General features: G+C 36.8%; 1 protein-coding gene across 5 annotated transcripts in view; it reads left to right on the forward strand.

Annotated features, from left to right (window-relative positions):
* Positions 1 to 14,172, forward strand: part of KCNIP4 (potassium voltage-gated channel interacting protein 4) — a 302,123-nt gene that overhangs the window by 272,899 nt on the left and 15,052 nt on the right. For all 5 annotated transcript variants that reach the window (XM_027902071.1, XM_027902070.1, XM_027902068.1 and 2 more), the window contains 2 exons: positions 8,178 to 8,247; positions 12,491 to 12,561. In XM_027902071.1, the coding sequence (XP_027757872.1) occupies positions 8,178 to 8,247; positions 12,491 to 12,561 (141 nt within the window). The remainder of the gene's footprint in view (positions 1 to 8,177; positions 8,248 to 12,490; positions 12,562 to 14,172) is intronic.

A 14,172-nucleotide genomic window follows, 5' to 3' on the forward strand; every position in this document is an offset into this window, starting at 1 on the left:
CCTAATTTGGGCTCCTGCTTACTTTTGTGCCTCTATGCTCCTCTGGGCTTGGGAAGCTGGGCATTTGAAGGGCTGATGGCTCCTGGGATATCCTGGAAGCAGCCACAGCAGGCACTGTTTGGGCTTCCCAACCCACCATTGTCTCCCTGTGTTCCACTATAGGTGTGCAGACAACCTTTTACCACATAACCTAACAAAATCCAGCATACAGCCAGGAGCCATATGCTTATAAAATATAAACAGTTTTTATTAAGTATAAATAAAATATAAACGAGTTTATTCTAGAAGTGTATTAGGTTGTGCTTTTGTTTTCTGCTTTGCTTGAAGTGCATTCAGTGGTCTGCAGACCTGATTAAATCATTTTACACTGTGTCAGCTGGGTGTTAGCTAAATTTCAAAGCTTTAAGTCATAGTAAAACTGTAAAAAGCCAATTTCAGCATTGCTCCTGGAGGAATAAGGAACAGCAGCCATTGAATTCTCTTCTTTCTGTGTCCACAGGCAATGAGATTTTTAGGAAAATTTAGTGTATAAACTCCTAACGTTTTGCATGTGCAGGTACACATCAGGACGTCATCCACTAGCCTTAATTATTTGCAATGAAATGAAACACCTAGTAAAAATAAAGTTTATTTTCTTTATTAGTATACATACTTACTTATATCATCTTTGAATAGTTTTCCTTAATGTCCAAATAAATAAATTTCCAGCATTGTTTCTGCTCGCGAACTTAAGATCACCCCTTTCTCATGGCCCACAGATGCTGCAGTTTCTGAGGGAGGACTGGATTTTCCTGTTTGCCATCAGTATTTACCCTGTGAATGTAACATAATGCTATCGTACTGCCTTATGCTGGCAATCCTGACTTGCACCTGCTTTTTTCATGAAAATTTTCTCTCCCTGCATCTTTTCTGTGCTTGTGCTACAGAAACAGCACAAAGCAAGATCTGACAGACTGAGACTGCAGAAAAATATTAGGAAATATACTCTTTCATGCTTTTCAGATAATGAGGCAATTCTTAAAAATGAGCTGGGATTTTAGATCTGTCTGACTTGAAATGTGCATCTATCTGATGCCTACCTGTTTGATCTTGGACTGTTTTGTCTGCCATATGGGGAAATATTTGGTGATAGCCTGATTAGGGTTATCTGGGAAGAAGCTTCAATAAGGGAAGAAAAGATTAGGATCTGGAAAAGATTTTGAAATGTGAGCATTTGGAGAGGAGTTGATAGACCTGTTCCTCCAGAGACTATGTGAAATAGAGCTTGGTGCTCTGTTGCAAGGGTAAAGAGAAAAGAGACAGGTAGCAGCAAGAGGAACTAAGAGACATTTGGGGAGAACTATCCCTGTGGAGTGGACAGGAACAAGCACAGAAATGATGGGGAAATAGATCTGTCCTTTGGCAGAACTGAGCTGCTTCAAAGGACCCCAATGGATTGGCAAATCTGGGAAAACAGAGCTTAGGCTACCCTGTGTTGGAGACAAACTGGGACATTATGGTAAACAGCAGGTATTCAAAGGAGGCATTTGAATGAAGACATACTGGGTTTGCAACTGTATGATGGAAAATTCAACACCTCAGAAGCCTTGCTGTTGTAATTATTGTTGTTACTACCTTTGCCATGCCATTGTTGGTCTTTAACTTCTATATCACTTGCAGTTCTTGTTTTTACTTTGTGATATGAGTCAGCAGTGCCCTGGCAGCCAGGAGGGCCAACCATCTCCTGGGGTGCATTAAGCTCAGAATTGCCAGCTGGTAAAGGCAGGGCATTCTCCTGCTCTGCTCCACACTGGTGCAGCCTTGCCTCGAGTGCTGTGTGCAGTTTTGGGCACCACAATATAAGAAAGGCATTAAGCTACCAGAGAGTATCTGTGGGAGTGCCAAATGGAAGTTGAAGGGCTTGGAGGGGAAGCCAGATGAGGAGCGGCTGAGATCACTTGATCTGTTCAGCCTGGAGGAGAGGAGACTGAAGGGAGACCTCTTTGCAGTGACGACTGCTTGTTTGAGTGAACTTTTCCTCTCACCCTTCTGCTTTTTTGATTACTTATCATCCTTGCTGCAGTCAGCCTAAAGCTACAGAGCCATTACCTGAACAGCAACACTGGGAAGCAAAACACTGTTATCCAAAGTGAATTGAAAAAACATATAGAAGCTATTGAGGGTCAGAGATCTATATTTAGGTTTTGAGAGTGGCAGCTGGGGAGATTTATAAATCTGGTTGGGTTTGCATCTAGTGTCGTATCTGTAAGAAAAATACCTGCTTGGCTCATCTGCTGCAGTACAATGCCTGATCAATGCTGTTCTGGCAGAAGCTTTCAGGGTGGAAGTCACACTGATATCAATGTGTCACTATCTGTGTAACCTTTCAGAGTGAGATGTATCTGGTGTTTCTCCTTCTTCCAATGCATACAAGATCATGTTAGACATGTTTCACCAAAATCCTTACCTTTTCCATCCTCAGAGAAACTGCTTGTACCTTAGTTTCTTATGGGTACTACTTTTGACACACATTTTGCTTTGGAGTGGGATCAAGATAGGAGTAATGCATGAACTGAGTATTAGTGGGATAGTTTCGGATAATTTATATAATGCTTAAATATTTAGCAAAGGAATTTTCAGATTACCTGAGCTCCCTTGTGGTTAATTTTTCTATTAACCTAGAAAAAACACTGTACATTTCAAGTATAAAGCTTGCTGCTAAAATACATTACTGTAGATATGCTAACAAACTACTTCTATCTGATAAAACAATGGCTAATGGTTTGCTGATAACTTTGGTGAATAATTTTACTACATAGCCAATGATGTCTTGCCCTAGGAGGCCAATATAGGCTAAATGCACATCAATGTGGACTGATTAAACACCAAATACACGTGGGGTTTTTCTGAATAAAACTAGATGTTTAGTCCAAAAATACTAATTGTATTTCTTAGTGGGAGAAATTAATTTGGTATTGCAATCCATGTGAATTGCATAATTATCATTTAGCTCAGTTTTCTGCAAAAATGAAAGTCATCAGAAGGCCTACCTTTCAGTCACATACATCAGAACAAGCATTAGATATAGCAAATTTAAATCAACCTTAGGAATGCAGCTTTGTAATTTGGGAGTGCATAAAAGTTAATTTACATAAACCTTAGAAGCATTAAAACCTGAAAACAACAAGCTTCAGAACCTATTGTCTCAGGTCCAAAACCCACACACTGTCCTGGTCAGTGTGTTCATAATGGCAAATTATGAAGGTCCACTTATCAAAGTGTCTTGTCTCACCCCTTAGTGAAGCTCTGCCACATACACAGCTTTCCAAGACTGTTCAGTAGCCCATCTCTTCACTGAAATTAGGGGCTATCTCAAGCATCACTGCACTTCAGGGTACCAAGAGGAGTGAAAAAGTGGTTTTACTGTCTAATGTGAGCTTAAAAAACTCAGACTGGGGACACCAAACTTTGTTAAATTGTCTGTCCCTACTAAGATTTTGGTTCCTTTAGATCTGCTACTTCTTTTCAGGTGGGCTGCTATTAGATCTTCCCTTAGCAATGCCTTAGATTAAACAAGCCCAACTCTCTCAGTCTCTCTTCTGTGGTCACATCTTTTCATCCCTGGTAGTCTTCATGACGTTCCGCTGATCTCTCTTCAGTTCTTCCACACCTCTGGGAGGGCCCCAAGACTGTCCCAAGCAGGATGGGAGAATAACTCCTCATCCTGCTGGCTTTGTACCAGTAGATGGTTTATTTTGTTTATAGTAAGAATGTTTTGTTGGCTCACACTCAGCTTGACGTCCCCTGTAACCCCACGTCCTGTTCGGCAGTGCTGCCATTCAGCCACTCATTTCACAGCTGGTACTGGGACAAGGACAGATTTCTTCCCAGATGCAGAACACTGAAATCCTTGTTGAGCTTCATGAGGTGTCTGATGGCCAAGATTTTGTTATTAATTTCACCTAGGTTATGTTATTAAATGAAGGCCATTTGTTAAATTCTCATACTGTTGTGATCAAAGCTCTATCATACTCGAGTGGAAAAACTAGGAACAGAACTGGGCTGTGGAAAGCCACAGCAGGCTTTTTGGTAGCATTAGCTTTAAAGTATAAGCATGCTATTTCAAAATTATGTACATATTCTTCCATTAAGTTTTGTGTTTGGTAAATTTAAATTTGCATTCAGAATAGAAGTACCTGCAGAAAGCAAATATATTATGAGTTATTGATAATTAAATCAATGGACATGAACATATATCTAAAGTGAAGCAGCATGAAAACTGATAGCAAATGAAGCATGGAATGGAGAATCTGTCATGCAAAAGGCTAAAATATATTCAGAGTTCCCAGAGCTCCAGCTCTATCCATCATACAGAACTGTTTGCTATGCAGGCAGAAGTCTGAGTTTCTTTCTTCTTCATTCTCTTTCCTACATTTCACTATTTCTCCTTTTTTGTGTCTTTTTGGTTTACCTCATCCAAAAAGGGTGTTGATTAGGTAGTAAAGACAAATCTACCTATTGCAGTATTCTTAGAAACACTGAAGGAGAGACAGCTTAGACAGCATGAGCTTGTAAATAATTTACAGGTTTTGGAGCGTTTCATAAGACCATGTGCTGGAGGTGTAATTTCCCAGCAACAAAATTGCAAGCAAGTGAGGTCATCAAAAGGCAGAATCGCATTTATTATTCTCTGTCTCTTCTTTCTGTCAGTTTAAATTATTTTCTCTTTAAAAGAGGGAGCACTGGACTAAGTTCACAATGAGCTTTCCCTCCTTTTTATTCTTCAGAAGGAAAATACATTAATACAATTTTAAAAGATTGTCGAACAAAAATTTGCTGTAACAAATTATATACAGATCAAGGAAAAAAAGAATATAGGAAATGGTTTAAATAAGCCTTACATTTTTCTTTCAAACTATTTAATTATTTTCCTCTTTTTTTAAGAGTTTAATGAAAGGTTAGATAGATTTTTTTAATTATAGTTTGTACAAAGGAAGAAGTCAGCAATAAATTAAAATAAAGCCACGGGGCATACTTAACAATTACAATATTTAATCTTATTCACTGAACTGCAGAAATCTCCTGATAAACACAAGAAAGACAGATTTATGAGTCCAGAAAAGTGCAGGCTTGGGGGTAAATTATGTTGGCTACATATATTTTTAGAATACAATTATTTAAGAACAAGATGTTCACTGTTATGTAGAGGCTCAGAAGGAAGTTTCAAGAAAAGTTGGAACTGATAGTTCTGGTACAAGTAATTGGCCAGCATCGCAGATTTTTAATGAATGTTCTTAAGACACCATTCCTACAGATCTTCGAGGATGGAGAAGGTGTTACCAGAAATGCTGTGGCAAAGAACAGAGGAAAATGCAGAGGGTCAACCTAGAGAGACTCAAGCTGTCATTCCTGGGTCTGCTAATAAATAATTCTCTGAAAGTAGGTTGCCTTTTCAAGCAGTGATTCTTTCAAACAGTATGGTGATACCAGAGCTTATTAAGTGACAGAAAAAAAAATACTACCTTTAAAGGAGGTATGTAGATCATGTATTTCTCTAAAAAAAGGCTCCTAACTCATTTTGAACTAACAAATAATAAATCAGACAGATTTTTCCAGAGTGCCCTTAGTTCTCCTCTAACTTTTCACAGCTACAGGCTAAGGACTGACAGAGTTGGAGTTGCTGGCATTTCCTGTAAAAAAGGCGAGAGCACTCTTTGCAAAATGAATATAGTTTGAATGTCTTTGTTATCCAAGGAAAAGGGAGAAAAATTGCATTACATGTTAATAAGCCACAGAGTTGGATAAACTTAAATGCTCATTTTGTCAGTCATTATTTCTTAAGTGACTCAGAAAAAAAAAGTCAGTAGCTGACCTCTACAAATTCAAATATGCATGTCTTCTCTTTAATTCCTTCAAAATGTGCCTAGCTATTTTTTTTTGTCTGAAAAAAAAAAAACACCAAACAACTGTAGAACAGAAAGAAGCCACTGCTTTTTTTTTTTCTAAATTCCAAATTAATGTATTATCCTTTCACATGCCCACTCATCTCAGGGGAAAGACTCTTTTCTTCCCTGTCCAGGTCTGGGAATTACATAGATTACATATCAATGTAGGCTTGAAAGGGGACCTTACAAAATACCTTTGTCACATTGTCTACATTGAATAACTATAATGTTATATCAATATGTATCTGAAAAACTCCCTAATGTTTTCATTACTATGCTTTGAATCCAAGTAAAAATACTGCTCTCTTTCATGCACTTCTGCAACTCCAGAAGTCTTCACATAGGAAGACAAGCAGAGTAGTAGAATCATAAAACCATAGAATCATCTAGGTTGCAGAAGCATCTGAGATCATCAAGTCCAACCATTAACCCAGCACAGCCACGTCCACCACTAAATCATGTCCCTGAGTGCCACAGCTACAGAATTTTAAATGTCTTCATGGATGGTGTCTCAACCACTTCCATAAGCAGCTCATTCCAATGCTTGATAAACCTTTCGGTGAAAAAATTTTCCCTAATATTCAATCTGAATCTCCCCTGGGCCAACTTGAGGCCATTTCCTCTTATCCTATTGCTTGTTACTTGGGAGACCAACTGTAAGCCTGCTAGGAGCCAGAGACACTGGCCTATCTGACTACAGTCTTTTTGGGAAGCTGGTAGAGAGAGATGTTTTAAATGCCCTCATACCCAACAACATGACAGGCAGGGAGAGGCCTCCTCAGTTAATGGATTGCTCTTCAGCTGATGAAGGGTAGAGTTGTTCTTGCCATTCCCCAAAGGTTTTGGTTCGAAAGGCTGTGCAGCCACTATATCTGGTCTTACAGAGACCTTTACTCTAATTCTGACTCCACAGCTGTCAGCCTCTGTGGCTGGGAACATATACTTTTCTTTGTATATTGTCTTTGACACAGCTGTTTGTCCGTCTGATCAAACAGGATTGTTTCTTAGTATGTGCTGGCACATGTATAGTTATGATGAAAAGCAGATCTTGGCTGAGAATAACTGACATAAAATCAAAATAATCCTAGATCTACAGAAATGACATCCATTTCTCACATGGTACATTTGTCTCTCAATTACCAAAATTACACTATCTGTTTCTTAGTGTCTGTCAGAACTATATCTCATTGGTCTTTATTTTATTTACTTAAAATACCATTTGTTCTCACAGGAAAAGCTATTATTACACTGGTAAAAGATGTTACACTGCTCTTTATCTTCATTTAAAGCTATTTCATTTCCCCAGTTTAGGACTAGAAGCATATATGTTTGAACCCTCAGTCCAAATAGCATGGCAATTGACACAAATAAATGTATGAACCTTAACACTTAATTTGTATTTTCTTGCTTATCTTTGTTTCTAAAAATACTTTCCTTTTAAAGAGCATACCAAGTTTTTTTTTCACCCTCTGTGTTAAAGAAGGAATAAAGGCAAAAAAGGAATTAAGTGAATTGCCCAAAATCATCTCCTCAGTCTGGCAAATTTGGGACTAGAAATCGGCTCTCTGGTCTTCGGTATTTATGTGCAACTTAGTAAACAATACAGTATTCCTTCTGCTTTTCCTACCTCTTTACAAAAGTCATTTTTGTAAAGTCACTGCTCTAATCATCTTTTTTCTTCTCCTTCACTTCCTTTCATTTTTTTTTTAGTCACTCTGTTCTGACATTTCCTGCTTATTCTTTCTTATCTGTATTTCACTTTATGAAAAAGACGTAAAGAGGCAAAAGGTTCTGCATGGTTTGAATAAGATCTTCAGTGTCAGTCTTTTGAATTCATTGAATATTACTCTTCCACTTGAATTTTACTGCATGTTCTGTCACTAATATCTAACTGCTTACATTCCTCCTTGATTTCCATACCATGCAAATGCTGCTTGCAGCTGCGGAGTGACCACCCATGGCCCACGAGTGACAGCAATAGCTCCACGCTGTGCAGCAGGGGGGTTACTGCTCATGTGTGTCACTCAGGTGGCAACTGAACTTGAGATACATGGCACAAAAGAAATTTTTCAGAATTTTTTAGAAAGGTACTTCAATGTGATAAACATTTAATGCCTTAATATTTGGTTGAAAGTGCAAAGTCACACAAATGGAACTGCCAGAGTCACATACATGTTGTGTATGGTCTCATGACCATGAGTTGACTGGACCAGATTGGATGGTATTCATTTCTTGGTTTTCCCTTTTTTCCAGGAGTGCCCCAGTGGTGTTGTCAATGAAGAAACCTTCAAAGAGATTTACTCTCAGTTCTTTCCACAGGGAGGTGAGTACTTGATGGACATAATTAATACTGCAGTATGTTTGTTAGTTCCTAAGTCTGACAAAAGAGCCTGTTAAAAATTAAGGAGATTGTTGCCTCAAGCTCTGTCTGAACTCATGGTGTACTTCCTTGACATTTGGACACATTTTAAAGTATCTATTTCTGAATGAAATGCAGTGATATCTACAAGAATTCAGTCTTCTGTTATGAAGTTACTACCTGTGGTTGAGTACTGTTGGAAACAAAGTTTCTCAGAGTCAGTTATTTATTTTTAAACTTTCTAAACAATCTTCTCCATTCTCTTTTATTCCAAAAAAACCCATTTTTTATAGTAGGAGGAATTGTAGGGGGCACTACAGGTACCATCTAATATCAATGGCAGAACTCCCTTTAATTCCATGGGGTTTCTCTTCTTAAATGAGGGCCTTTTTTGCTAACCTTGATTTCAATTAATTGATTTCAAGAGGCTTCATAATTTCTTTAACTCCACTATCTTTTGTTGCAATGAAAGTAACACAAAAATAGGGAAGCTACACTTTTCTGGGGAAAAAAAAAAGAAAAAACCAAACTTTTTTCTTCTTGCACATTTAATTGTAACAAAACATAGCAAAAATTCAGATTTCTAGCAGTATAGAAAAGTACTGAATCCAGATAATTCACGCACCTGTAACAGATGTGTACTTGAGAGAATTTTTGTCTTTCCTAATAAAGCTGTTTCAGACATCTCAGCAAACACATCTCACTGAGAAGTGACCATCAGAATTCATCCCCTTCCTCCCCTCATCCTCCATGGCCTCCATGCAGTGGCGTACAGCCTTGGCAGTACATAAACACAGCACAAACAAATGTGAAAGCTTTATTTAGTTTTCCTCAGAAGTTCAGGAGGAATATTCAATGGAAATGGCAGAAGAGCTGAATGTCCTTGGAAGAGTAACAGCTCACATCAATATTCCTTTAATTTCTATGGGCCTACCAAGTCTTGAACTGTTTTATGTAGGTTTTGCGCTTTTTGTAAGGTGCCTGTGTTGACTTTTGACTTTTCTGAGAGGTAGAGGAGTTCAAGTCTATCCTTTGTTCCTCACATTAGCCAAAATATTCTCAAAGCCCAATTAATTCTCTGTACCCTGCATGCTAACTAGGTGAGATCATAATATGTGTCTAGTTAAGCAGCCAAACTGGATTCTTAAATCTCTGAATTTACTGCCAAAATACTGTATCTAGGTGAGGCCTTTAAATTTCAGTTGTGCTTAAAATAATGTTTGTATATATGCCTGGAAATTAAAGAGGAAAAAAAAAAAGCTTGAAAGTTTTTCCCAAATTAAAACATGTGTCTTACATGTAATTCTGGGCTTCAGTTATCTGTGTAATGCAAAACCAGGTGCAACATGATGAATCATTATAACAATTCATATCTGAGCAAACAGAATGTAAGATTTTAAGCTTCAGGGCAACCAAAGTAATTTTTAAGTATTAACCAGCAAGTCACTTCATTAGGTAACTTTCAAGACTGTCCAGGACAGGGTATAGGAGGACTATAAATGGGACAAGGGACCACAAGAGTAACAAAGGATATGACACTGGATTGCAGTAAAAACATTATGTTCAAAAGGCAGAAGTAGCTTTGTAAAAAGCTTTCCATGCCATAAAGGCCACTTCAGTAACTTCTGTTTAGAAAACCACTGCCATACAGGTGAATGAATAGGCCCCCTGCATGCATGCAATGGATCACCTGAAATATAACTTGGGATTTTCCTCAGCAAGGCAGGCTGTAGATGAGAATCCACACTCTGGATAATTATTACACTCCTCCATCACTTATGAACAAAACAGATCATGCTCATAGTTTGATAAACCATATTCTTCGATGTGTAATGACTATCATTTTTTCTCTCTGATGTTTAAAATGCTTTGATGGTGTTTTTCAAAGGCATTCTGATTTAATATCTGTTCCTGTCAAAGTAGCAATTTATCCTTCTAGTTATGATATCAGATCTCTGAAAAGAAAAATATTTAATTTAAAAACTTAAAATTTTGTCAAACATGATTAATGTTCAAGATTTAGGAGGGCAGGGGCAGAGGGGAATTAGATTACCTAGCTCTAATTAAAAGACTACTGTACCTTATCCTGTTATTTTGAAGACAAAATTTCAGACCAGAACTGCTTGAACAAACAACTATGAAGAAGGCTTTTCATTTAATTTTTTCCAGAGGGGCTACCAGAAAGAATAAGTTCTTCAACTAAGGACTTTTTTTTGTCCAGATACAATCAAAAAATTAGGATATTGTATCATGTATGGGCAACAAAGAATAAAATATATTTATGTTTGCCCTTGTGTTTTCTGCGTATCTACAAAAATAATTAGAAATATTTTAAATATTTTTAAGAAATGAATGCCAAGAGAATGGAAAGATATTTAAAATTCAGTTTACAGTAATTATACTTCTATTATATGCTTTTTCCCTGAAGATGATTTACATCGTATATTTTGTTGCACAACAAGAGTCTCAGTAGATTATAGAAAATATGCCTATTAAAATCTGAAATATAAATTGAAGTCAACTAATTTACATTTTTCAGTTAAAGTGTGAATTTATCTGCTAGTCCATGCTTAGGCAATTACACTGGTGACTGGACACATGGAAAAAATGACTGCTTCAGTAGTGTGGATTTTTTTAATACTTTGAAAATGCATTAACAGACATAGTGTTTAAAGGTTGCATTTTTTCTTGTTATGATTATTTCACATGATATGAAATTAGACCAGAGACTTTTCTTAAAAATGCCAGTCTGAATATCCCTGAATACGTGAATGAAAAAGTTTTGAGTTTTGGAATATTTTGTTCTTTGGAGTCAAGGTGGCATTTCAGGTGAGTGATCCAAGACTGACATTCAGTGTAATATAAAACAATACTTTGGGCTGTGACAAATAAAGGTTTGCAGGATTGATACAAAAGGTAAAATGGTTTAGTGCCAAGAAATCAGAAAAAAACCTCAGCACTGATGAGGTTCTTCCATGATAGGGAGAGGTTTGTTCTGCAAAGAGGACACTGATTTTGTAACACTTCTCCTTTTATTACAGGTTTGTGGGATTAATGTTAATTAACCTAAATTTATTGCAAATATATGAAGTAGAAAGAACAAAGATTTGAGTATTAAAAGTAAACAAAGAACAAAAATTTGAGTATTAAAAGTAAACAAAGCCTCATCCTATGTTAATTTGCATGGTTTTGAGGGAGAGAAAAGACACTGAGGAAAGCTGACTTTCCATAACCCCAGTAGCTTGTACCTCTCATCCACAGGGCAGCATGAGATAAGAAGAGATAAGTTCTCTCTTCACAATATATCACTCCTGGAACAGGTTGTGCCTCTCAGAAGGCATCCAGTGGAAATAGAAAGATGAATCTTTACAGTAAATTAGAATCTTGACAGACTTATGTCGATGCTGTCTGGTGTTTCTAAAATGAATTAATATGCACTGAGGAGTAGCTTTGAAAAGTATACAAATAATCAGTGAAGGGATCACTTGTTTAAGGTCATCTTTCAGAGTCTTACTGACCATTTAGTCAGTCACGGCCAGTTTTACCAAGGTTTTCAAGCACCTAGCCCTCATGCAACAATCATGGGAATTAAGTAGCAAAGCAGCTTTAAGAATCTGCTTCCCAGTAGAGGATTTTCTCTCACCCATGGGTGACCATATGACCTGATCACAGCAGCATCTTTCTCACAAGATCAGCGTCAAGATGTGAAACAGGTCCGTCTCCAGAGTGAAAACAATATACCAGAGGCACTGATGGTAGTGCCTGCTTCCCTCATTTAGAGTGAACAAATGAAAACATTTTTCATTTTAAATATATGAGATAAATCCCTTATCACCATCATTTAGCATTCTCATTAACACAGGTTGTTTCAGAGTACAATAACATGTATCTTTGCTATTTGCTCAGGTATCAGTGTAGCAAAAATGGGAATAAAAAGAAATAGAGATATTCTAGAAGAGAATTTTGGATTTTCAGTTCCTAACAGTTTTGCTATCCATGTAGTTGCATTTCTAATGCAACAAAAGGAAGTTTTGTTGCATTAGCAAAAAGGAAGCAAAAAAGGAAGTTTAAACTTAATTGAAAATTCAGTCTTGCTATGAAATTTTGGTATCAAAATATATCTTTGTCTTATATAGTTTTAGTAGAATGAAATTACATTATATAAGATGTGTTTACTGTGAATTATTTTTGCTGCTTTAAATTTTAGATTCCACAACGTATGCACATTTTCTGTTTAATGCATTTGACACTGATCACAATGGATCTGTAAGTTTTGAGGTAAGTGATGTTGTTGCTTCTTTTTCTGAAACTGTTTTGCCATTCCTTGTAATTAAGTCCAGTTTGGTGGCCCTTCTTATATGGTTCCAATTTAAAAATTTAGCTTATGTGATTCAAGTTTCAAGTTTTTCCAATGTAATAACAAAAGACATTGTTGTAAAATTGTATATTTTATAATGGTAACTCAGACTGTGCTACTATATAACATTTTTATAAATCTGCTCATTTAAAAGGTAACCCAATTTATACTCCAGTTACCTAAAATAGTCCTTATCTTCCTGTCTGCCTCTGCAAGGTGAGAAGGTTTCTGAATTATGACTAATGTTATGGAGATGACTCAGACAAAATAGGATTGCTCATACACTCTATTAGTTTCCAGAAAGCACTAGAAAAAGGCTTTAAAGAAAATGTTTTTAAAAGCACAAGAGTTTGAAATTCATTCTTCCTCTGTTTAACTGCCCAATCCCAGTTCTGCCTTTCCCTGGTAAGACTGATGTCATCAACACAATTACATTGTAGTGGTAAAAAGGGACCTTACTGCAATAGTGTGGATGAGAACAGTCTGTATAAAATACTGCAAAGGATATTATTCTAAGCTATGTAATTTTTTTAAAATAGCTGATTTGCAAAAGGATATGTTTGGTTATCTTTGCTTTGCTTTGATTTGTTATGGTTACAATGAATGAATGATTTCCTTACAACCTGTGATTGGATTGTGATAAATACACCCACTTTAAATTTATTGAAATGTTCCATACACGTTTTTGTGACTTCCTTTAGTGAATGATTTTGTGAGGTCTGAAAGATTTTTTTAAAGCATTTTCATTGCTTTATTATTGATGCAATAGAAGAAGACACTTCAAGTAGGTGCACTGTGATCAGAAATCTATACCACAACTGAAACTATAACCAGATAATTTTGTGAGGGATTATTTGCGTGTATTAAAAAAAAAACAAACAAAACCACAAGCAAACATGAACCCCATCCACCTTTTTCTGGGCAGCTGAAATCAGTGGGCTCTATGTGAAACTTGAAGCAGGAATGCAGGTTTTATTCATTTCTTCTGTACATAGGCTAATTCTACAGGGAATCCATCTGGTCAAATCATAGAATCACACAATGGTTTTTGTTCGAATGGGCCTTAAAGATCCTCTAGATCCAACACATCTGCCATGGGCAGGGACACCTCCCATCAGACCGGGTTGCTCAGTGCCCCATCCAAGCTGGCCTCGAACAATTCCAGTGATGGGGCATCCACGGCTTCTCTGGGCAACCTGTTCCTGTGCCTCAGCACCATCGCAGTAAAGAATTTCTTTTCTATATCTAACCTAAATTTCTCCTCTTTCGATTTCAGTAACAGCAGAGGCAATGAGAAAGAGCATTTTTAGAATCAGTAGTTAAAAAGTATTTCTGCTGTTATAATGGGAACAAAAGAAGCTTTTATACGTTTTCTGGTCAATTTGTTGACATTTGTATCTCAGACAGAAAGCCTTAAGAAATGCCCTAGATTTAATACTCTTTTTAAGGGTTTTGATTACCTCAGAGTGCAGGTCTGTGTATAAAAAAAAAAAAAAAAAAAAAAAAAAAAAAAAAAAAAAAAAAAAAAAAAA

This window comes from Empidonax traillii, unplaced genomic scaffold, assembly GCF_003031625.1.
Source record: "Empidonax traillii isolate 1590-97213 ecotype Southwest subspecies unplaced genomic scaffold, ASM303162v1 scaffold834:size519909, whole genome shotgun sequence".
NCBI lineage: Eukaryota > Metazoa > Chordata > Aves > Passeriformes > Tyrannidae > Empidonax > Empidonax traillii.